The sequence below is a fragment of the Brienomyrus brachyistius genome, chromosome 9 (genome assembly GCF_023856365.1).
Source record: "Brienomyrus brachyistius isolate T26 chromosome 9, BBRACH_0.4, whole genome shotgun sequence".
In the NCBI taxonomy this organism is placed as follows: Eukaryota; Metazoa; Chordata; class Actinopteri; order Osteoglossiformes; family Mormyridae; genus Brienomyrus; species Brienomyrus brachyistius.
In genome coordinates, this window is record NC_064541.1 from 18,410,257 (window position 1) to 18,433,490 (window position 23,234).

Sequence of the window (23,234 nt, forward strand, 5' to 3'; positions counted from 1 at the left end):
TGGGCCACCAACCCATCGCAGGGCACACTCACACACCATTTACTCACACATGACCACCTATGGGCAATTTGGTAACTCCAGTTCACCTTAGCGTGTTTTTGGAGTGTGTTGGGGGGGAAGCCGGAGTACCCAGAGGAAATCCTGCAACAATATGGGGAGAACATGCATGGAGTGATGGTGGAAAATCGAAGGCTGGTCCTAGAGGTGTGAGGTGCGAGTGCTGACCGGTGTGTCACCGTACCGCCCCCCCTGACCACTGCACCAACATGCCACCTCAAGGTTCTAAATGCATTTTAATAACAAAATTTGACTGCAAATGCTTGTTCTAAGCAATTATTCATATGATGGTGATGTTAATAAAAGACATAGTTAAGGAGTAATTCTCTTTAACATTCATTTTAGTTAATAATTTAATTTTCTTGTAACATATAATTCTGTTATTAGAAATCACTGTTCTTATCTGGGTCATTATATGTCATAAGTACACCATTTATATCTGGTATTAGCCCCCAAAGATTGTGTTTATTCCGGATGACTGACTAAAATAATGATTTTTCTGATTTTCATGAATGGTCTTGTACAGATTATCAGATGGTTTTGCCGAATGGTTTTGCACTCTTCGGATTCTTAAAGGTTAGGCAGGCTGGAACAGGTGGGACAACCTGAACCTTTACGTGCCTTTGGCTTTTGCAAGAATTTTCAGCTGAATTTGCCGGAACACGCCAAAGGTCAGCTATTTAATGGCTGTGTGGCTCCTTGTCAGGCCTCGGAGTCTGTTCCTTAGTTCCTCAAATCATGTACGTACAAGTATAATCACCTATTATTTCATTGTGCATATTGTGTAAACGTAAGGTCTATTTTTCTATGAATGTAACCTTAAAGTTCCTGGGTCATGCTAAGTCATCTTCTGAGCTTTTATTTCTTACTGAAAAAAATCTATTAGTCTTCCATAATAAAGGAGCTCAACCTATTGCACTAAAATGATTGAACATGTCGTGAGTGAACTTTGTGTTACTGTGTATGCGTGTGTGTGTGTGTGTGTGTGGTGGTGTTGGGGGGGGGGGGGTCATGTATATACAATATTGTAAAACCTGTTATGTTGCCTTTGTGGGACCATTATCTTTTTTTATAAAAATCTGTGACTGCAATCAAAAAACTAAAAATGCCAAAAGTCATGTAAGTGGTTGGAAAATGGATGGGTAGATGGATGGGCTAATATTGTAATGATTCTGTACTTTCCCCTGTTTTACACCAAGGAATTTAAAGAGTGCTTTTTAGTCACTTTATTCTCAGAATAACGAATCCTTAGTATCAGGAGAAACTGATTGTGCCCAGATGACGATAAGTGTGGTTTGTGTCTTTTGTATTTTCACATTTTTGGGCATTGCACAATATTCCTGAGATTTAGCCAATTTTTTTTGCAGCCGTTTCAGAAAAAAATAACTAAGATTTTGCAACTCTTCCAAATATTCATCATCTAATGCATCATCCAAACACTTAACCTAGTCAGGGTCCGAACATTTTTAAATAATTATTTGTGAATACATTTTCTTGACGTAGGTCAGATGCATTGGTGTTATTTGATTCGTAGTACGCCACAGAAAACGCTGAGTAAATTTAAGGAAAGACCTCACCGTGTATGGGTGAAGTGAATGCCGTGACAGATAAGCAGTGTTTTGACAGTGAGCTCCGACACTGAGGTGAGTTCAGACTCTGCGGAGCGGCTGAGTACCGAGGTGCTGTGAGTAATGCCTGCTTCCCCAGACGCCCCTTCTCTTAAGTAACCTCGCAATTTTGGGCCAAGTACGTTTCTTTGCCGCACTGCACTTCCTGAGTCTCACTTCGCTGGGGACGTAGGGCAGCAGTATCCAGCCCGTACTTTATCCCGACTACCCTGTAAGGAGACTTTTAATCGTGGAAATACTTACAGTTTATCTTCAGAATTCTTTTGAATGACCGTGAAAGCCGTGAGATTCCTGCTGAAAGGAGCCTCGCCGTTCCGGAGTGACCATGAGGGATGAAGTTTGCGTAGCACGTTTCTTTATTTCTCTCCTTCTCTCGCTGTCAGCTACTGTATATTGTCGACCAGGTAAGTCGACGAATTGTTCCAAATGTGCGTGTTTATTAATGAAACAAACCAGTGATGGCAAACCGCACTTTACCTTGGAGTTGGTATATTTATAAAGTTATCCACGGTACTATTTACCCGTTCTCATTTGTTGCGACAAGCATATCGTGTTTGCTTTGATTGAACGTAATATTTCCTTTCATGTATTTTGTACCTTGATTACAATGGTATGTGGTCATTAGCTCATTTTGTTAAATACGACCCATAATTTTGCACTTCTAGCACGGGGTGATAGCATACGCTTTATAAATGAAGTAAAACACGAAATTAAGTTAATTAAAAGCTGTTACATGTGGTAAAGTATTATTATTATTTAAAAAAATACTTACTAAGCAAATAAAATGTCTTATATTGGACCGCAGCAGGGCGATATTCTCCGTATTTTTGTTATTATAATGCAGTATTCAAAGTAATAAAGGAGAGTCAATTAGAAATGAGTCAGAGTAATGTACTTTTAAACACCATCTAATAATAATGAACTTTGTTTAGTTTCTGGTCAACATTTATAACAACAATTTCCAGTCATGACTTCTGTTAGTTTGAAATGCTAGTCAGTTTTACTCAAATTGTGTATATGAAAATGTGTAATTGTCTGCTGAAAATATTTTAGACATTATTTCTAATATGCCTGCTGGAAATGGATTCGCATTGTGATTAATATTCGTATGATTTGAAATGACATCGATCTGTGGGACTTTCAAGATCCATTTAAAAAATGATGTTATGAAAATGCTTTGGTTCCTGACGATAATTAGAAAGCTGAAGTTTTCTAAGTAACCTCACTATTATGTTACGCATATTCTCCACGTTTCTATGACTGAAGGAATGTTCACGTTGCATGACTAGAGTGATCTATATTGCAAATATACATAAAATTCATTATTTTTATTGTTATATTGTGCTGTTTTTGCTTTTGCCAAGAGTTAACATCAGGAGGTACCTGTAGCTGTACAGGAAATATGGCCAAACATTAACATTTAATGGAGCGATGGATAACTGTCTCACTGTTGTTGCCATTAGAAATCTTACATTTCAGAATGAAGTCTTTAAGCCAGATGTTTGTTAGGTAGAATCTATCTATCTATCTATCTATCTATCTATCTATCTATCTATCTATCTATACATCCATCCATCCATCCATCCATCCAGAAGCCTTTATATTTCTCCCAGCTACTCTGGGCTTCAGCATACTGCCATGATTACAGTTCCACGGATGTAGTTCTCCACTGCAAACTCCTCTCTGTCTGCAAGGATGTTGTACTGCAGGCTCACTTTGTTGACCTTGGATGCCTCCTGTCTCGCATGCTGTGCCTTTCTCTTCAAGCCTCCTCCTCCACTCTCTGACAGTGGGGGGATCGACACAGAGACTTCTTGTGGTCCTCTGTCCAGACTGTAACTAGGGGCTCCTTCAGAAGAGCTTTGGTGGTTGACTCTGAAGTTGTTTTGTGATTTTGGGGGATTGGATGATTTAAACGGTTTAATCAGCTGGGAACCCCCCCCTGATCCTCAACCACTGCAGACCTTTTGGATTTTTTGTGGGAGATGCTGCTTTATTTTTTGCCAGCCCCTCCCACTTTGCAGTTCCAGTGGGTGGGTATCACTGGAACAAGCCGTTGGGCTGTCCGATGTGGCCATCTTGGACATTCTCTTTAACATTCGTTTTAGTTAATAATTTCCTTGTGGCATGCAGTTCTGTTATTAGAAGTCACTGCTCTTGTAACCCGACCAATACAGCCCCTTGGAACCCTTTAAATGAGTGGAGACCTCAACCCCCTAACGCCCAACCGGAAGTCATGCCCTTGGTCCCAGCCCATGCCTCTTATTTTAATTTCTGATTTTTCAGCTCGATATTTGCTGAAGGTCTGGGCGTAAACGTATTTGACCTTATTTTCACTATCAATGTCATTTGTGATGGAGAACAAAATTACAAAATAAATATTAAATTTCACGCACTGCGACGGGCGGAGTGGTGGCTCTGAGGCTTGGGGTCTGTGCCAGCAGCTGGAAGGTTGCTGGTTCGAATCCCGTGAATGCCTGGCACTCCAGTCACTGGAAAAAACCTCGCACTGGTCCCTTTGGAAAGCGTGAAAGTACTTCCTGACCATCACAACCTTGTGTGCCGTTTTCACGCTTTTCCTGCTGCAAATACTATGTACATGACGTCACAGCAGGTGGAAGTCATCGCGCTTACACTCGCTGATTTATTTACCTTAAATTCCTTTAAAAAACACACACACATCTAAAATGGGAAAAAGCTCTCGTGCAATTGATTGTACAAATTGATTTAACACGAAAATCTTTTTAGAGACCGCCAAAAACCAAATAATTACGTATCGGAAACATATGGTCGTCAAATAGATCTGGATCCGAATATCAGATTAGTGTCTCTCTATTAACCAGCATCTAGCTCCACTGGAATAGGTAGGGCTTGGGGGCTTTGCTCAAGGGCCAAATTGTATTATGACTACTCTGTCAGCAAGTGGATTTGAACCCACAGCCTTCTTGATGGAGGCATGGATCCCCAACCTGCTGAGACATATACAGCCCAACTATAAAGACCCCAATTTAATGGGACCACATGACTGAGGTTGTGTTTGATTTCATTCCATGGCATGAACGTCTGCTGGTTGGTTCCTGCTCAGCTCTGCCTCTCGAATGCACCGCGGATGGACACACCCTGCTTCAGAACCCATACCGCAGCACCAGCTTCAGCTCTCAGCGGCTGCAGCAGTCCTCCCTGCAGGCCCTCGTGTGTGACCACTCTCTCGCACCAGGCTGGTACCAGTTCCAGATCTTTGACAAGCCTGCCGTCATGCCAACTGAATGTGTTGAGGCAAGCTCATCCTCCCTAAGACTTTCTCAGCCAAGAATAGAATTAACTAGCAAATTTTAGTACAGCAGCACTTTGGCTAAAGTCTTAAAGTTTTAATGCAGTAACCCAGCTAATGTTTGGGGGAAAAGTAGCAGTAATAGGTGTAATTGTAAGTATATAAATATATACTCCATATCTTTATTATCACAGTTAAATCCCCTATGTCGTATCATATACATTGATTATTGTAAAATATTACCATAGGATATTAAAATATTTATAAATGGTAGTCAGTCTTCTTTTTGATTGACATTTAAGTGTTTCAAATGTAAAAGCACCATCATCCAACTTCCATCCATTCATATAATTACATGGCAATGTTTAAGTTTATGGGATGCATAAGTTATAATAGTAATATAGTGAAGGTAAGTAAGCTCATGGAAACAAAGGCAGAAGATACCAGAATATTATCTTCTGTGCTGATGGAGAATGTGATCTTTCTGCCTTCAATAGAAATAGACTTCAATAGAAAGAATAAAAAAGTGCATTCATGATTTATGTTTGTATAGAAATCTTAGAAACGTTAAAAAGATACTGGAATTCCGCTTGAAGGCTTGTAAGAAGAATACTTGGTCATTGTTCAACCCGATGGGGACAGAACCTATGTAAACATTGTATTAGTTACAAAGAACATCTGTGGTGGGACGTCCTTTATCTCCCATCAGTGGGGGGCTTTCTGAAAGCTCTCTTTAAATACTGAGCTTTTTGATAATGTCTATTACGTTTGTATAGTTAAAAAGTATAGTATTAAGGTGTGTGATATGCTCATATGCTGCATGTGACGTATCTCACATGCAGGTGAACCACTGTGGGACACAGGCCCCGGTGTGGCTCTCACTCAGGGAGGGGGAGACACTGCCTGGCCCTCTCCAGATTAAGCAGATGACTGCCTGTGCTGCATGGCAGTTCTATTTCAGCAGCAGTAAGGACTGCTGCCTCTTCCGCATCCCCGTGACCGTGCGGAACTGCGGGGACTTCTTTGTTTACCTGCTGCAGCCGACGCAGGGATGCATGGGCTATTGCGCGCAGGGTGAGAGTGCTCAGGCTCACTGCATGTTGACTGCGTTGGCCAATCGCACCAGCTGTAAACGTGCGAGTGATTTTGTGTGTTAGCATGTAAGTATGTTTGCTTGAGTTGAGGTAGGGTGTTACACCATGCCTACTGCTGTAATGTTCTGCTTCTTCCATGGAACAGAGATGGCAAGTGGAAGGCCAGTTTCCTGTGCCCCTGATGAGATGGATGTTGATGGAACCTGTAGAGGTGAAGACTGCAAACCCTGCTTTGTACTTATAGAGTATCTGGAATTCTATATGAACCAGTTACCAAAGTTACCTGACCTAACAATGGTCTGAATTAGTATGATGAAATGGGCTGATCCCTCTGATATCTTCCAAACCTCACACGGTTTCTCCTGCCCACTTTGTGCTGCACATCTATTTGGTTCATAAGTTTAGGTTGGCAAAATCCCTTTCCTCAGTTGTATCCCATAATCACTGCCACCTGCTGCTTCTTGTGCTGTGTTTGATCTGTATGCTCCATGTTTCCTTTCAGCTAAACATCCATCTTTGCCATCAGCTCCCAAAATCAACGCGAATCTCTCGGGAAGCAATATTTACTTGAAGTGCAGTTTTGAGGCCCGGAATGAAAACAGCTCCTTGGGTTTTATCGTGACATGGTCACGGATGTCACCGGACGGCGGGAAGGAGGAGCTCAAACAGGAGACCACTGTGCAGACCTTCTCATACATTGAGCTGGATGGAATTAACCTGCGACTTGGGGATAAGGTACTCTCCGATAGGTTCATTATACCAGTGAGTAGTTCAGATTCAGAAAAGTAAAAATCCAGACCAAAATTTTGTTTCAACTGACCAGTTGAGTAATTTGTGACTATGACTTGCAACTGGTAGGTTGAAACAAAATTTTGGTCTGGATTTTTACTTTCTGAACCTGAACTGTCCAGCTCGGTTAATTATGATAGGGGCTGGAAACGACAAAGGATTTAACAAGCCAGCTTCTGGAAAGCAGTGCTGAGGGCTTAAGAGGTCATTTCCTGCAAACACTGAACGTGAGAAATGTGGGAACCGAGGAATATCCCTGGAGTCACATTCCTCTTAGGCTGCCCGTACCGCTTTAGAGTAAAAATGATAGAGGGCTTTGTGAACCGTTACATATTCACAGCAGGACGTCCTCCTTCTTTCCCATGATACCTCATTAACCCCCCTGCAGATCTACTGCAGCTGCTCCAGCTTCTTTCTTGACACTCCAGAAATACGAGGAACCCCAGTGGACAGTGAGGAGTTCTTCGCGGGAATCAGGGTATATTTAATAAAAATGAATTAAACTGCCTTTCGTTATTGTTTCCAGCCTTTCGAAACTGTATCAAAAGTTTATAAAATTTATGTAAATCAATGTGATTGAAGGCAGTCAAGAAATACCAGTAGCTTCTCATTGGTGCTTGTGAATTGACCCCAGTTGATTCCAGAAGTTACGTCTATCTCTGAGGATGGCAGGGAGTACACACTGACCGTGGAGAGTACAGTTCCCATCCCCTGTTCCTCAAAGGGATCTCCTGCGAAGGAGTGCGCTCTCACCTTACACCTGAGTGCCAGAAACCAAGGTAAAGGTGTTGTAAGTAGCCTCCCGTAGGTCACCAGCATAGCCCAGAATTTAAGCAGAGATGGGGACTCAAAGTCATTGACTTGCAACTCGACTTGGACTCAAGTCACATACATGATGATTTGTGACTCAATACGGCAAAATTGACGTAAAGACTTGGACTTGACTTGGACATGAGGGTAGCTGACTCAAGACTTGGACCCGACAAGGATCCTATGACTCAAGAAGACTTGAGGTTATAGTCCCCCCTCTGGACACCATAACATAAATTTTATAATTTCAGTGTAATTTCTCTGCTGCCGTAAGTTTCATTTCGCTGAATGCCAGGTTCCCCTTTGTTGGAAAGATGCTTCACTCCCGCATATACAAAGATGTTAAAATTGTGTGAAGGCAACTGTGACAGATTGGAGATCTCTGCGAATGAAGGACCTAACCTACATCTTATCGTAGTGGGTTTTTGCAAAACCCAATCTGATGACTTGTGACTCGACACCAAAAATAATAGTAAGATTTGGACTTGGACTTGAAGGCACATGACTTGAGACTTGACTTGGATTTGACTTGAGGCTTGAGTTGGATTTGACTTGAGGCTTGAGTTGGGCTCACCAAGGAGTGACCTGTTTCCATCCCTGAATTTTAGGTCGTCAAGGGCACTGATGGTCTTCAGGCAATAGCTTTCTCCTGTAAGCTGTTGTGCAGTCTTCACCTTCTGGGTGTTCCTTGTTTGTCCCCTCAGGAGAGGATCACCGGAGCCCAAATGTGGCCCTGTCTTCCTGCTCTGTGGAGCTTCCACAGATGCCTTGCTGGAATGGGATCTGCAGTGCTGCTGTGGTCCATTTCTCTGCCGTGATAGACTTTGTGCAGGACGGGGACCGAAGCACTGAGATTTTGGTCCAGCCAATCGGTAGTGATAATTTCCTGTGGAGGGGTTACACCCCACAGATGATCCAGGTAATGACCAGTCAGTCTTCATAAATGGACAGAGATGTCACACTTGGTTTCCTGCTTAGTGTATCACTATCGTCATCGTTAGATACCTTCTTTTAATAATCTTCTTCCAGGTATAACGCTCAGATATGATTTTGTTTGGATAGATTATAAACAATATAAACATGCACTGCATTGACCATTTTACCTTGTTGGGTTTAATGACGCAATAACAGGTTCCTCTTTTTAAAGATTCATGTGAAGGACGTGCCCTCCACCTACTGCTACTCTGTCAGTGATCCACACGTGATTACCCTTGATGGCAGGTATTTCAGTCTTGTGTCTTCTATTTCATTTATTTGTTTATTTTTAGAATGTTTATTTTTATAAAAAGACAATGCTACTATAATATGTTATTCATCTGATTACTGATCGTTTCATCCAAAGGAAGTAATTTTTTAAATCCATAAAAATATACAGATTTTAGCAAAAGAACGCAGATTAGTGACTTTTCTCAGTATTGCAACAACTTCTGTTTGAGATTTTGACATAAATTTCCAGCCGCTCTGCCAATTCCTGCTGCAACACCTGGTACCTTCACACTTCTCAGTTTATGTCTCATATTTAAAATGAACCAGAGATAATGCTTGTGTTTCTTACAGGAAGTATGATAATTTCCAGACCGGGACTTTTGTTCTCTACAAGAGCACAGTGAGGGAGTTTGAAGTTCATGTCCGTCAGTGGAAGTGTGGAGGCCTACATTACCCAACATCCTGTGCATGCGGCTTCGCTGCCCGGGACGGTGGCAGCGTTCTCACTTTTGACATGTGCAATGGACATTGGGGAAGCAGCAGGCCACAGCTGTCTGTGAAGAGCAGGGATGCGGGTAGAAGTGTGCGCGTCACAGAGTCCTACGAGGGCAAGAAAGTGACGGTGTGTACGCTGTGCGGCGAAGGCTGCATCTTCCGAAAACTCAATGCAGTGACACAGTGGGTGTTTATCAATGCCAAGAACATAAAGAACGTACTTGTGTTCTTCGCAAGAACTTCCTTCCCAAGAACGAACTTGGGATGCAATGAATCATGGGATTGTTTTTTTGTTGGGGAGGATGCAGTAATGCATCCCTCATATCTGCGGCTGGGCAAGTAATGGGGATTTATATTGTCTTCTGTACCTCTGTTCTTGAGCATTGGAACTGTGCTTAGGTAATGAAAGATGACATCAAACGGGTATGTGAGGATGGTTAAATACGCGTATCGAGAAACACCGACTGTGTACGTGTGTATGTCTTTTCCTGGGATAGGCTCCAAGCTAACACATTGTGACCCTGTACTGCATAAGCATCTGGAACATGGATGGATAGTTAGTACACACACACACACACACACACACGGTAGTATTATATTGAAACCCTTTGGAGGCATATTGAGATATTAGTTCTTCCAAAGGAATGGATCATGGTGTATTTCTTATATTGTTTTGTGGTACTCGTTGTGGCTTACTGGCCTGCATGTCTGTAACTCAGTCAGCAATAATACGTTTTAAAGCTCTTTTCCATAAAGTAACCCAACCTCACCAAAGCGATCAGCGAAATCTTTTTCATGGCCTGTTTCTGAACAGCAGATTCCGCATGTTCTGTTTACTGGAGCGGGGAATAAAGTGTCCCGAAACTTGGATGTGCGAGGAGGAATTTTTGAAGAGGAGATGAACTAAGCAACTGCACTGTGCCTGTGTGTTTCCCTTTTTCTCACAGGTCATATTTTCATCAGGGGCTTTTGTGCGAGCGGACGTGGCCGAATGGGGGATGAGCCTTAGCCTGCGAGCTCCTAGTTCCGATTTTGGGCACACAGAGGGCTTGTGCGGGACCTTCGACGGGGACCCCCGCAATGACTTTCACAGAGCGGGGGGCACCGCTGTCCAGGATGCTTCCGAGTTCATCGGCCTGTGGAGGTAAGCGTCTCCAAATCCCCAACTCCGCCTCTGCTTTTTATGAAATCGGGCACGCTGACAGTTTTGTGCCTGTATGTTTCTGCTCTTGCCAGACTTCCCCCTGGCAGCAGCCTGTTTGATAGCGTTCCGCACCATGAAAATTCGGAAAATGTCAGGCACTACTGTGACTGCGAACAGGAAGCCTACATGTCCAAGCTGCCCCCCGCTTCCACAACCTGTGCTCATCCCGGCAATGTGAGGTTCCCGTCGGTGATACCTTTCCAGGACGTTACCGCGGAATACTTAAGGTCGGTGCTGCCTGTGAGCGGCACGGACAAGAGTCAGGAAAAGCCCCCCTGGAAGAGGCAGGAAGTTCCCCCCAGCCAGGTCAGAGGAATGATGAACGATAAATCGTTTGATAGCACTGGCAGGCTTGCCGGGCAGGGCAGCAGCTCCCACGCTGCCAGTGCCAGATGGAAGCGGCAGAGCGGGGCTCCCGCCGTGGAGTTTTCACGCCAGAGTCTGACTCAGACCGACCTGGAGAGCCTCACCTACTACTTCCCTGATGACCATGTGGAAGATGACCGGTCGGAGCCCTCGCTGCCACAGCCGCCCATATGGGGCCTGACCGCGGCCCGTACCATGCAGCTCTGCCTCCATGCTGTGGTCAATTCCAGTGTGGCGATGGCCTGTGGCCCCCTGCTGGCCGACACTCTGAATGACGCAGTGTTGATGTGCGTGGCTGACCTGCAGCTGAAGGACGACCGGAGCTGGCTGAGTGCTAGCCTGCCCCTGCTGCAAAACGAGTGCGAGAGGAGGCTGATCCAGGACGCCGAGGGTGGCAAGTGGGAGTCCGCTGCGGCCCTTCTCAGGTGTCCTGAGCTGTGCAACCACAACGGTCACTGCTCTGACTCGGGCTGCCTGTGTTTCCCTGGGTTCGGGTCCCATGACTGCAGCGTGCTCTCTGGTAGGTGCTGTAAACCAGGCAATGTGGCTAATTCCTCTCTGCAGACTTTGCGCTATTTGCACTCGTAGATCAACTTCAAGTTACGCAGCAGTTTCTGAAACTAAGTAATGGGATATTCATGTTTTACTTGTCAACCAGTATTGATGTACAGATGTTCCTCACTGTATGATGGTTCAGCAGTACGATGGTGAGATAGCGATGCACATTCAGTGGTCATCAAATTTGAATTTTGATCTGTAGATACAGTGTTTAACAACACATCATACTGTGTATTTTCAAGTGCACTAAACACCCAGAAGTGTTACGTCATGTTACGTCTTACTTCCGATATTTTCAACTTATGATGGCTTCCTCAGAGCATAACCCAATTGGAAGCTGAAGAGTATTTGTATTTATATCAAAAGACTGTTAAATAGGTGCCTCTTTGTATGGTTGTTTACAGTGTGAAATTCTCTCTTGCCCTTGTGTTTCTGTTCTCTGAAAAATGCTGTTTCGAAGATCAGATCCCAGAAATCGCGGAATTGGAGAGCGCTGGCCTCTGTGATGTCCGTCAGCGTGAGTGCGCCACCGTCAGAGTGTCTGGTCAGGGTTTCCGCGCCTCCACTAAGCTCAAGTGTGAAGTCGTGAAAGAAAAGGTAGCTCTCTGCCCCCGACACACCTCTGGATTGATGTAATATCAGGTTTCATCATCATCAGGACGCCAATGCTGTCAGCTTCTTCAGTTTGCCTCTTCTTCCAGCTTGTCAACGGCGAATGGGGGCAGGAAGACCCGCAGTTAGTTTCTGCCTCCTTCCTGAGTCCTACGTCTTTGGACTGTCAGCTCCCAGTGGAAGGAAGACAAGTTCTTCACGGCCTGGAAGCAGGAACAATCAACAGCAAACTGGTGGCTAGGTGGCAAATTAAAGTGCGTGTTTGTGCTTCAAGCAAAGCTTCATTTCAAAGAGGTTCTAAGGGGAGTCTTTCTTTTAAAATGAATTGTGAAATGGTGGTTGGTTTGTGGTTCTGAGGGTTGGTACTCATGCCCATGATCAGAAGATCAAATCCCATGGTTGCCAGTGTGATGTCAGTGCTGGGGTCTTAGCAAAGTCCCTAATTCCAGTTCCTCCATGGACATTGTCAGGTCCTGCTCTCTGATCATCACTAATGAAAATTAACGTAATGAATGTAACCAGTGATGTAACCAATAATTATTTCTATGTTAATAACATGATCAAATGAGCAAAGGACTGATGCATAAAGTATGAAAAGACACCCAATGATATGCTGTTTGATAAATTGTTATTCTGAGTAATTGTTATTGTAATGCTTCTAATTTACACTATAATAGCACCCTGATATGCAGAAGAGCAAAGAAAAATAGTCGGTTAGAGCAATATTAAAATCTGATTGCATGATTTTCAGTTTGAACTGCCCAGTTTCCACACTGAGCATCCTAAAAATACAACTTAATCAGTTAAGTAAAGTATGTAAATCATTTAAGTGGGTATCCTTTATAAAAGTAATTTTAATTGCTATATGAAAGCTGATTTTTTAAAATAGCTGATTAGGTTATAGGTCTCCTAGAGTCTTCGAGAATGTTCCATGCTGATGTCAGTATTTTGTCAGGTTTCCAACGATGGGCATGGATTTAGCAACGCCAAGGTCCTGACCCTTTTCGACGGAGCGTGTCAGATCTGCCGACCTCAGACCGAGGGCCTCTGTACTCTGAGGGTGGGTGTCACCTCAATTTCTGTGACTGAAATAACTTACACACACTGCAAATCCACCTGCAAGGGTCCGGCTATGAAAAAGCATGTGAAGATGCTAGTAGGCAGTTTTCCTCATTGTATTTGTAATCGTTTATGTTCATGTCCACTATGAGAACAACATGGAATTTTCTAGAAGTGAATTACTGGGCGGGCGGCATGGTGGTACAATGGTTAGCACTGTTGCCTCACACCTCTGGGACCCAGGTTCGAGCCTCCGCCTGGATCACATGTGTGCAGAGTTTGCATGTTCTCCCCATGTTGTGGTGGGGTTTCCTCCAGGTACTCCGGTTTCCCCCCCAGTCCAAGAACATGCTGAGGCTGATTGGAGTTACTTAATTGCGATGGGCTGGCCCCCCATCCTGGGTTGTTCCCTGCCTCGTGTCCATTGCTTCCGGGATAGGCTCCGGACCCCCCGCGACCCAGTAGAATAAGCAATTTGGAAAATGGATGGATGGATGGATGAATTACTGCGCAATTTCTGGACTAGAAACAGCGTGGGATTGTTGTACAGATTGTGTGCTGAGTGTAGGATGTAGTCTCCCGCTACCACAGACTCCTTTTGTTTTTCATTTTGTTTGCACATACCTCTGGTCTTTTTGTCGTTTGGTGTTTCAGCCCTACCACATTTGAAGATTTTGTTTGCTTGTTGGGTGAACTTGGCCTCCTGTGCTTTCTTGGTTCCTCCTTCGTTCGTGTTTAGGAGAAAACGTGCAACATCGACGGCCTGTGTTACGGAGAAGGAGACCTCAACCCCACCAGCTCGTGTCTCATCTGCCGCCCAGATTCTTCGCAGTTTACGTGGTCTGTCGTTGAAGGTAAATCAGCTTTTTTTTTTCAAGTTGTACTTTTAAACGCCTTGTTTATGTAGACTTCTTTGTGTCCTACTCGTTTGTGCAGCTCTGATTAGTGCGTCATGTGGATAAAGTCTCACTTTTTCCATTTACGATGGATATATGATTGCATGTGGAAGATGGAGTGGGAATATGCAGTTGGATTTGAGGTATTGCTGATTGAAATTGTGGCACCGATCCTGCTGTTGTACCCTTAACAAAAATGTTTAATCATAATTGTAGCAGTGTGTAAATTTGACACCTGTCTAAGTGATACTGAACAAATTAATTGAACACATGACAACAGTTCTAGTAATGTGACAATTGTTTCTCTGGGGGTAAAAATCACTCGGCTCGACGACTAAAAGCACTCCATTGTGTTGGAAATGATAGACTGCATATTTTAGCAAATGGTGTTAGCATGTTAGTAGGGGTGCAAGTGTTTCCTTTTGCGCTTATACGAATTTAAAGCCTTTCTGTGGTGTTTACGTGTTACACCTTCTGTCCTCTGTCTCCCGTCAGCAAACAAAGCCCCTGGGTTCCAGCCACCACAAGCCCATCTGAGGACCTTCTATGGGGAGAACTTTGTGTACCAGTTCCTAGCGTCAGATCCTGAGGGCTCAGCGGTCCAGTTCACACTGGAGTCTGGACCGAAAGATGCCGTTCTGTCCCCTGCTGGGCTGTTGATTTGGAAAGTGACCTCAGCTTCTCCGCAGACCTTCGTGTTCACAGTTATTGATGACTGTAATGCAGCCACCCGCGCTGTTGTAGAGGTACAGTAAGAAAATTACATCGACAGTTTGGTTCAAAGCATTTTTTGTGGTATTTCTTGTCCCATTGAAAACTTAACTTAATATGTATGCTGTGCAAGTAAAGGTTTGATCACCCTGCTTGTGATAATAGTTTCCTATGCTTCAAATTGTATACGCTGTATACATGGAAGCCGGTCTTATGGACTGAGTGAAAATTTGAAATATATGGGTCCAACTGCAGTACATTTGTGAGCTGACTGTACAAGCTGCAATATTCCTCTCTGTTGAGGATTGAGGAGTCAGTTATATAGTCAGAAGTTATTTTGCTGGCTAAACAGCTGGTAATCTTCACCAAATCCGGCATGGCTGTTATACAGCCTACCTGAACGTGATTCCATCAGGATTATGTCTGACTGGGCAGTCCATCATTCCTCAGCAAGGTAATGAAGTAAAACACACATTGAAATGCACAAAATCTATTTTGAGGTATGCAAGATGTACAGACGATTTCAATGTACAAGAGAACAGATAATGTAAAACTATATCGAAAACCCTGTTTCCAGCAAGTGTGCTCAAACTCTTGACTTGTATTCATGCCAGGTTTGAATAATTTAAAAGGTCTTTTATTTTATGAATGCCACCTATGTTCTGGGTATGAATATGATAATTTATACTTAGACAATAAGATTCTTTTACCACAAGAGGGAGCTCTGATTTAGAAAGTCCCCATAACACAGCCATTCTTGCCCAAAAGAGTGACCTTTTGTATATATCTGGGTCCCTTCCAGGTTTTAGTGCGGTCATGTGACTGCCTGAATGGAGCTTCCTGCATCACTAATATGAACTTTCCCCCTGGGAGTGGGGAGTACCTGTGTGTGTGCCCAGATGGACGCCAGGGGGCGCAGTGTGGGGGTCGATCAGGCAACTGCAAATCCAACCCTTGTCACTTTGGCAGGTGTGTGGATGGACTCAACTCTTACTCATGTGTGTGTCCACCTGGATTAACAGGTAAATTCAGAAGCAGATATCCTTCTCAGAAGTTTATAGGTTTACATAGATATATCAAAAAATGTCCTGTGATTACATGAACCTTCACAAATGTTGTTTACCGTGACTCAAGGAAACATTAATTAGATAGAGTTTGTTTCTTGGTATTTTTTGTTTGGTGTCGCTTGTGTATGACCATGACTGTTTGGTACCACAGGCTTGTCTTGTGGGGAGGATGTTGACGAATGTGAGTCTGCACCATGTTTCCCCCAAGCCGGTTGCAGTAACACTTTTGGCTCCTTCGTCTGTGGGCCCTGCCCAGTGGGATACAGTGGAGATGGGCGGAGCTGCAGCCGTAGGTTCAGCCCTTTCACTTTCACTTTCACTTTCAATGCTCCCAGTCAGCTCATTGGAGGGTATCTGAAGAATGTCTTGTTTTCAAGGTAAGACAGATGTGGATGTGTCTGAAAGTAAAACAAAGACACCTACCAGAGAGTACCAGACATTCCTGAGACCCAAAATTAGCTCTGGTGAGTAGTATTTGTCGTACTGAAATAACTCAGAACCCTTTATTGCCAGCATGAGAACACACCACAATTGGTTATGGCTCAGTGCAACCAGTAAGCACAGAGACAACTATCGTTTACAGGACACTGTGCAGCAGGAATGAAGGATAACTGTCCAGTGGAAACATAATTAGTTAAAAAAGGTAAACAGAGACACAAACAGCGGATACAGACAATACAGTACATACAGTCTTTGCAGTGCAAACAAAGGAAATTACAGAACATACAGACATCACCATACATGCACCAATCCTTACAGTGCAACAACTGCTAATTGCACTTAATTGTAATATATGTGTTATGTGCAAGATGGCAAAGTGTGGAGCTAATGTCAGTTTCGATATGACAAATAAAATGATTATTTCTCTTAATATATCAATGGTTATACAAGCGCCAGTTGTAAATAATTAGACCTGTATTTAAATTCACATGTCTTACTCTGAATTACATTTAAATTAGCTCACGATGGCATCCGTCGCCCAGGTCAGGGGTTTCCCTCCTTTCTGAATTCCCCAAAATTACAACGGATCAGAGCTAGGAAGCTACTAAGGGCCAATCACATAAACAACTGAGAACAAAGGAATGGGGGGGATTCATTAATACTGAAAAGGCTTCATTCTGACAAAGGGGGCGATTGTTGAATAAATAAGGTGGGAATACCAATAATATATCATCAATTTCTGTGGATGCTCTGCACTTGCAATGGGGAGCCCCAGATTAATGCTTGTTTAGCTGCTCATAGCACCTTTTTGTCTGGCTTTCCAGCTCCTTCGAAGCCCTGTGCTGTGAAGCCCTGCTTCCCCGGGGTTCAGTGCTTTGAAAGCCCCTACTTGTCTGCCGGTTTCACCTGTGGACCCTGCCCCCCTGGGCTCCATGGCGACGGCCACACCTGTGCCCAAGACGTCCCAGTTGGTGGGGAATGCTTTGTTCACTGAACCCCACTCAGTCATTGATTTCCTGTTTAAATAATTACATATACAGCTGTGTGTGCCTTATCTGTGTGATAAGCTTGGGTAAATACTTGGGTTTTGTAGGGGAGAAGCCATTCCGATCTTCTGGCAAGCCGTGGGTCCTTATTTCTGAGCAGAGCCAAGGCGGGTCTCAGCACGTGCCCACCGCGTCCTTCCCCCAACCTCGGAGGCCCCTAGACGGCCAGCGGTCAGCAGCCGGAAGCCACACAGGTATTAAGAAGCTGCCCTCTACTGGTAAGAATGTGCCGTCAATTACATATGACCCGAGTGACCGCAAAGCTATGAATCCTGCAGTCCGTCTCCCAGGCCAAGAAGAACGCGAGGCCTCCCCCTCCAATCTGACATGTGCGGACGCACCCTGCTTTCCGGGAGTGCCCTGTGCGCCTTCTCCTACAGGGTCGTTTCAGTGTGGGCTCTGTCCAGACGGGTACACCGGCGACGGGATTACCTGCAAAGGTGAGCTGCATGCCACTCATGCCGCCTTCATTTCTTTCATGGTACCTGATTTATTTTCCTGCGACTCCCACGTGTGCAGCTGCTTGTCGGCACCCATGCGGCCGGAATATGGAGTGCTCCCAGCCCAACACCTGTACCTGCAAAGAGGGCTACACCGGATTCGGATGCCACATTGGTCAGTTGTGCACTTCAGAGTTCATGCACATCACATTCCTAGTTAGCTAGAGTGACATACGGTGCCTGTCATCAAGAAGGGAAGAGGGTTCTAGCATGGACCGCTATGTCTAAGCTTCTTGTCGGCCTACCATCCCAAGAAACCAAAAGTGTTAAACATTTACCAGGGGGATGGTTTTGTGTTATCAGACAGAGTGCTTGCCGGGTCGAACCACCATGTTTATAGGGATTTATTTCAGCTGGAGTGCTTGCGGGGGGGGGGGGGGGGGCACATACATTCACATACATTTTATTTTCGAATATTATGCGACAGGGGGTGGTGCAGTGGTTTGCACTGTTGCCTCACACCTCTGGGAGTCTGAGTCTCTGCCATGGCTCCACATGCGAGGTTTGCATGTTCTCCCTGTGTGTGGTGGGGCCTCCTCCAGGTCCCTCACAGTCTGAAAACAGTTGCCATGTGTGTGACTGGTGTGTGAGTAGCCTCGGGGGTAGGTTCCGGACCCCCCGTGACCTTGAGTAGGACAAGCGGTTACAGGAGGTGGGTAGGTCGCATACTGACTCTATGCACAAAACTCTAACGTCACTGTCCTCCCCACAGCTGTGTGCCGACCTGACTGCAAGAATCGAGGCAAGTGCGTCAAACCGAATGAGTGTGCCTGTGCCCTGGGCTACAGCGGAGCGACTTGCGAGGAAGGTAACCAACCGTGCATGGAAAACTAATCTAACTGTCAAACCAAATGTATGGGAACCTGGAGTTTTCTACTCATTAAAATCCCCAGATTACCTGATACCTGCATTCATGCAAGGTTCCCCTGTGGAGATCATGTTGTAATTCTTGACTGCTTATTTGCTTTTGCTCCTTTATTTCGCTTCAGCCAAATGTGACCCGCCGTGTCAAAACGGAGGGTCGTGCCAGGCCAGAAACCTCTGCACCTGTCGGTACGGCCACGTGGGACCCAGATGTGAAACGAGTGAGCGAGCATCGAACGGTTGTCTAATGCTGGAGAGAAATGCTGAAGTTCCACAGAGTCGTGGTAGTACAATTGCATGCATATTCCCGAAGATCAAGCGAGCAAGTAACACGTGGTCCGATGTGAATTTTCAGTGGTGTGTAGCCGGCACTGTGAGAATGGAGGCGAGTGTGTTTCCCCTGACGAGTGTAAGTGCAGGTCCGGCTGGTCCGGACCCACCTGCAGCTCAGGTATGACCTTTCAGCCTTGCGCTTTTGAAAGCTGCCTTATAGAAGAAACCACTAAACCATTCAAACTGAGTGAACGATTTAACTGACTATGTTATACTGCTCTCTACTGTACCAGCGGACTGCAAACCCGTGTGCCTGAACGGGGGAACTTGTGTGAAACCCAACATCTGTGCCTGTCCCATTGGCTTCTACGGATCTCAGTGCCAGATTGGTAAGAACGTGCCTCCCATACCAGGAACGTGCCATCATCCCCTCACCTTGCCGAGTGAAGGACTAGCTGTACTAAACAGGCCACAAGATTACCGAGTGCATAGGAGTATATTAGTGTGTTACATTTGTGTGACCGTATTTCAGCTGTCTGCAGCCCACCATGCAAAAACGGGGGTCAGTGCATGAGGAACAACGTGTGCTCCTGTGCCGAGGGCTACACAGGGAAGAGGTGCCAGCACAGTGAGTCATCCGAGGCTCTCAGGTTGACATGTGCTGTTTAGGACTGGATCCGATTGTGTTCTTTGGAAACTAAATATTACATGATGGCCTAATGGCATTATCTGTTAACAAAAATGTTACAGCCAGCATAATTTTAATTATTAACATTTGAAACAAACGTCTGTTGAACAATTGGCAAAGGTATTTAAGCATAATTTCTCCAGAATGCTATACGGTTTTATATATCCTGTAGGGTTAAACGGAGTTCCTTTTACTCTATTACTGTTTAGTGGTAGCTTAGAATGCTTGCTTGTTGTTGGTGTAAATATTTGCCTGATTGTCTGAATCTTATTTAGGCACCAATGAGTATTTTTTTGGCTCTCAGGTGTGTGTGATCCGGTTTGCATGAACAAGGGCAAGTGTGTGGGCCCGAACACCTGCTCCTGTGCGTCCGGGTGGAAAGGGAAGAGATGCAGTGTCCGTGAGTGTGGCTGACCTTTAGCTTGACTCTGCCCACCGGGGTGACAGTCTGTGATGCGCCATATGGCAGAGATTGATTTTGGGGGATACCAGTGTCCTTCTGAATACAGACACTCCGGAAGCCAGACTAAATAATAGCACGCTATTGGGTTTGAGCAAATAGGGGGCAGCACACAGTTGTATACATATCAAAATAGAAACATGTTTAATAAGGTATTGCTTTGAGTCTCTGTTCAACACTAACTGTGTGCATTGTTTCATCCCCCCACCCACACTGCGGTCGTAGCCATCTGCCACCAGACATGCAGAAACGGTGGCGAGTGCGTGGGACCCAACACCTGTCACTGCCCGCCTGGATGGGAAGGCCTGCAGTGCCAGAGCCGTGAGTCAGCCGTAGTGCTTCTCTGCACGCCGCGAGTCACGACCCCTCGGCCCCTTCACATCTGACGCGCTGTTTGAAACTGGCTGTCTTACAGCTGTGTGCAAGCAGAAGTGCCTGTACGGAGGCCGGTGCGTGCTGCCCGACTTCTGCCACTGCCGGGCGGGTTACGTCGGTGCCAGCTGCGGGAAAAAGGTGACCAGCCTTTCCTTACTGTCTTCCGCAGCTGTGTTTGTATGTCGATGCACGTTTCCGCATCCTCTTATGGACCAGCGCCCCCTTCAGGCTGCCACTTGCCTTGCGTTCTACGCGGATGAGTCAAAGTCAAACTCTTTTATTGTCAGCTTCAGATATATAATGCTTACAGTCAGACACTGAGATGAGATGTCCATCAGTACAATGAATCAGTACAAACTGGTAAAGTTTAAAGCAGAAGAATGAATTATTGTTAAAAATTATATTTCATTTCTCATATTCCAGTAATTCCGTTACAAGAATGAATAGTAATTAATTCTCAATGTTTTTTTTTCTCTGCAGGGATAAAAGGTAGCACTGAGGAAACCTCTAAAGCATGACTGAAAGAGGAACCTCTACGCTCATGCATAGGTGAGCATCTGTGCCTTGAGACCCAGCTGTGAATAAGTTGTGATCCGGAACGGTCTGAGAGTCCTGTCACTACCTCAAAACCCCCGTGTGCAAGCAGTATGTATGTATAGATGATCTACATGGATCGATGGACGATATCTTTATGGAAACATAACTTTGCCTGTAATAAATACCTATGTAGATTACCTTTTTATATTTATGTCAAGGCTATAATTACAGTATGTACTGGGGGGACACATCCCACCCCCAATATTCAGATGTGCTCACAATGGTCATCCCCCCCGCAATGTCTACCAAAATAAAAAATATATACATAAAAAAACAAATGTTACAACAGGCAACCATGCACTGCCATCCAAAATACTAGGCTTCATATCTCATCTGCAATGTGATTTTATATAATTTTCTTTGAGTTAATAATCAAATAAATCAATTTAACCTCCTGACATTTTGACCGTTTCAGTTCAAAACACATGATGCATATAGACTAATATTCCTGATATGTCGCAAGATTTTTTTTTTAGTTATATACAAATCTGCTTGGCTTAATTAACTTTTACAGTCAAACCGAGAATTAAACAGGTCACAGACCACATTAAGGGCATTTTCATATGTACACAGATTTCTGAGTAAATGAATGATACAAAGCACATTTATTAATATTAAACTTTATCCTTTCATCCATGCTTTCTTCAGCATTATTTGACAGCACCGGTCTCACCATGTGATATAACCATCATGCTTTAACAGGGAAAGGTCCACAAACCAAAGCTGTATCTTCAGCTCAGTGTTTGGGTCGCCTCACTGTGAGTGTGTGGGGTGCTGAATGACCAGCGGCACTTACTGCTCTCTCATTCAGCATCCTGCAGGAACACCTTTCTTTGATGCTGTTCTCCAGACTTTCAGGAGGAGCTACATGTGAGGGTGGGAGGAAATAGTGAGCGCTATGCTTTAGCTCAAACAGACAAACGCACAGAGTGGGTCAAACGGCAAAAAGAGTGTCATGCCTAAGTTGCTGTCCTCAAAGTTGAAATGCGGGATCTCTTGAAACTGCTGGTGGGACAGACGAATACCCCAAACGCAGTGTTCCTCTGCGCCATCGGTCTGCCGGTGGCGGTACAGCAGCACCAGGGCCGCCACCATAACGGTCACAGCAACTGCAGCCACCGCCGCCATTGCTGCTGCCACAATCCACGCCTTGTCCCGCGTACCAGTATCTGGGCTCCTGCAGCCACAAGGAACCGCTTCCTCCTCCAAAAAGCTGCCAGCCGCCAGGGACAGGATGAGGAAGATGGGGAGTAGTGAAATCAATGCCATCGCTGGCGCAAAGACAAATGGAAAACAGAATTATTTTATAGGTGATCAGTGTGCAGGACACATCACAAGTCACAAACTGCCCGTCCTGATGTCTGAGCAGCAGTCTGTGAGTGTTCATGCTGCTGTATTGGTAGCTCCATTGCTTCACTTATTACTTTTTTTTTTTTAGTAAGCACAAAGATGGCAGTGAGAGTAACAGACTGCATCAGTGTGTGTGTACTAACAGCAATGGGCAGATTAGATGGAAGCATAAAAGGACAGGTCTGGGAGCACTGGAACTCCAAAAAGTGTCCTAGAGACTGTGGCATAGGCGTGAGCGGGGGGACCCCTGTGCCTGTTAGACTGCTGGACATCCATGCTGCAGCATTGTAAAAAGCTGCTGATTTTCAGTGGGCTATGATGCATTTAAATCTGACCCCTTTTCTAATCATTACATCTGTCCCGCCGATACCAGAGAAAATTAAAAACGTTCTTATGTTATTCCGCCACTCAGCCCTTCCCCAGTTGACATCCCCTCACCATCGCTGTACCTTATAGTCTATTATGCCAATGTTTTCATATTTCGGATATGAACGCATCTAATGTGCCCCCCCCCAGCCCAGGATTTGTAAACTCCTTAGTTGTGTGTTCAAATCTCGTCTCTTCTGTTTTTGTATTTTTGTAGATTTTGTTCCCTAGTGCTTAATTTTTATTGTTATTTCTAGTTGTCTAGAAAACACAATGACATTTCAAACATTTAATAAAATCGGTTTTAACAGTGTTGTGGTTTTAAAAAAAATTTTTTTTTATGATATTTTTTGTGACTTTCATATATTTCAAATTTCTCAATAAATGAAGCATGTAGGTTCTATCCCTGTTCTGTCCATCTGTCCTTCAGCTAATGAAAGGTCACAGTACC

General features: G+C 44.6%; 1 protein-coding gene across 2 annotated transcripts; it reads left to right on the plus strand.

Moving 5' to 3' along the window:
* Positions 1-1,386: 1,386 nt before the first annotated feature.
* Positions 1,387-23,095, plus strand: vwdel (von Willebrand factor D and EGF domains-like). Of its 2 annotated transcripts, XM_049026491.1 has the most exons (34): positions 1,387-1,700; positions 1,931-2,089; positions 4,771-4,961; positions 5,799-6,030; positions 6,196-6,261; positions 6,553-6,785; positions 7,228-7,317; positions 7,474-7,618; positions 8,354-8,568; positions 8,797-8,870; positions 9,207-9,477; positions 10,298-10,494; positions 10,587-11,440; positions 11,939-12,075; positions 12,180-12,344; positions 13,046-13,150; positions 13,889-14,003; positions 14,541-14,791; positions 15,559-15,778; positions 15,975-16,112; positions 16,201-16,287; positions 17,089-17,235; positions 17,358-17,504; positions 17,589-17,750; positions 17,830-17,925; positions 18,523-18,618; positions 18,800-18,895; positions 19,030-19,125; positions 19,241-19,336; positions 19,480-19,575; positions 19,940-20,035; positions 20,321-20,416; positions 20,511-20,608; positions 20,951-23,095. In XM_049026491.1, exons 2-34 carry the CDS (start codon positions 2,011-2,013, stop codon positions 20,954-20,956), a joined length of 5,193 nt encoding a protein of 1,730 aa, XP_048882448.1. In that variant the 5' UTR covers positions 1,387-1,700; positions 1,931-2,010; the 3' UTR covers positions 20,957-23,095. The 2 variants fall into 2 exon arrangements, with proteins under 2 accessions (XP_048882448.1, XP_048882446.1); XM_049026489.1 differs by having other exon boundaries at positions 1,387-2,089.
* Positions 23,096-23,234: the final 139 nt, after the last annotated feature.

Excerpts from the sequence above, each read along its gene's own strand:
- vwdel (XM_049026489.1), top strand. The coding sequence starts at position 2,011 with ATGAGGGATGAAGTTTGCGTAGCACGTTTCTTTATTTCTCTCCTTCTC. Across the intron at positions 2,090-4,770 it reads TACTGTATATTGTCGACCAG|CTCTGCCTCTCGAATGCACC; the intron begins GTAAGTCGACGA and ends GTTCCTGCTCAG. Across the intron at positions 17,926-18,522 it reads CGGATTCGGATGCCACATTG|CTGTGTGCCGACCTGACTGC; the intron begins GTCAGTTGTGCA and ends TCCTCCCCACAG.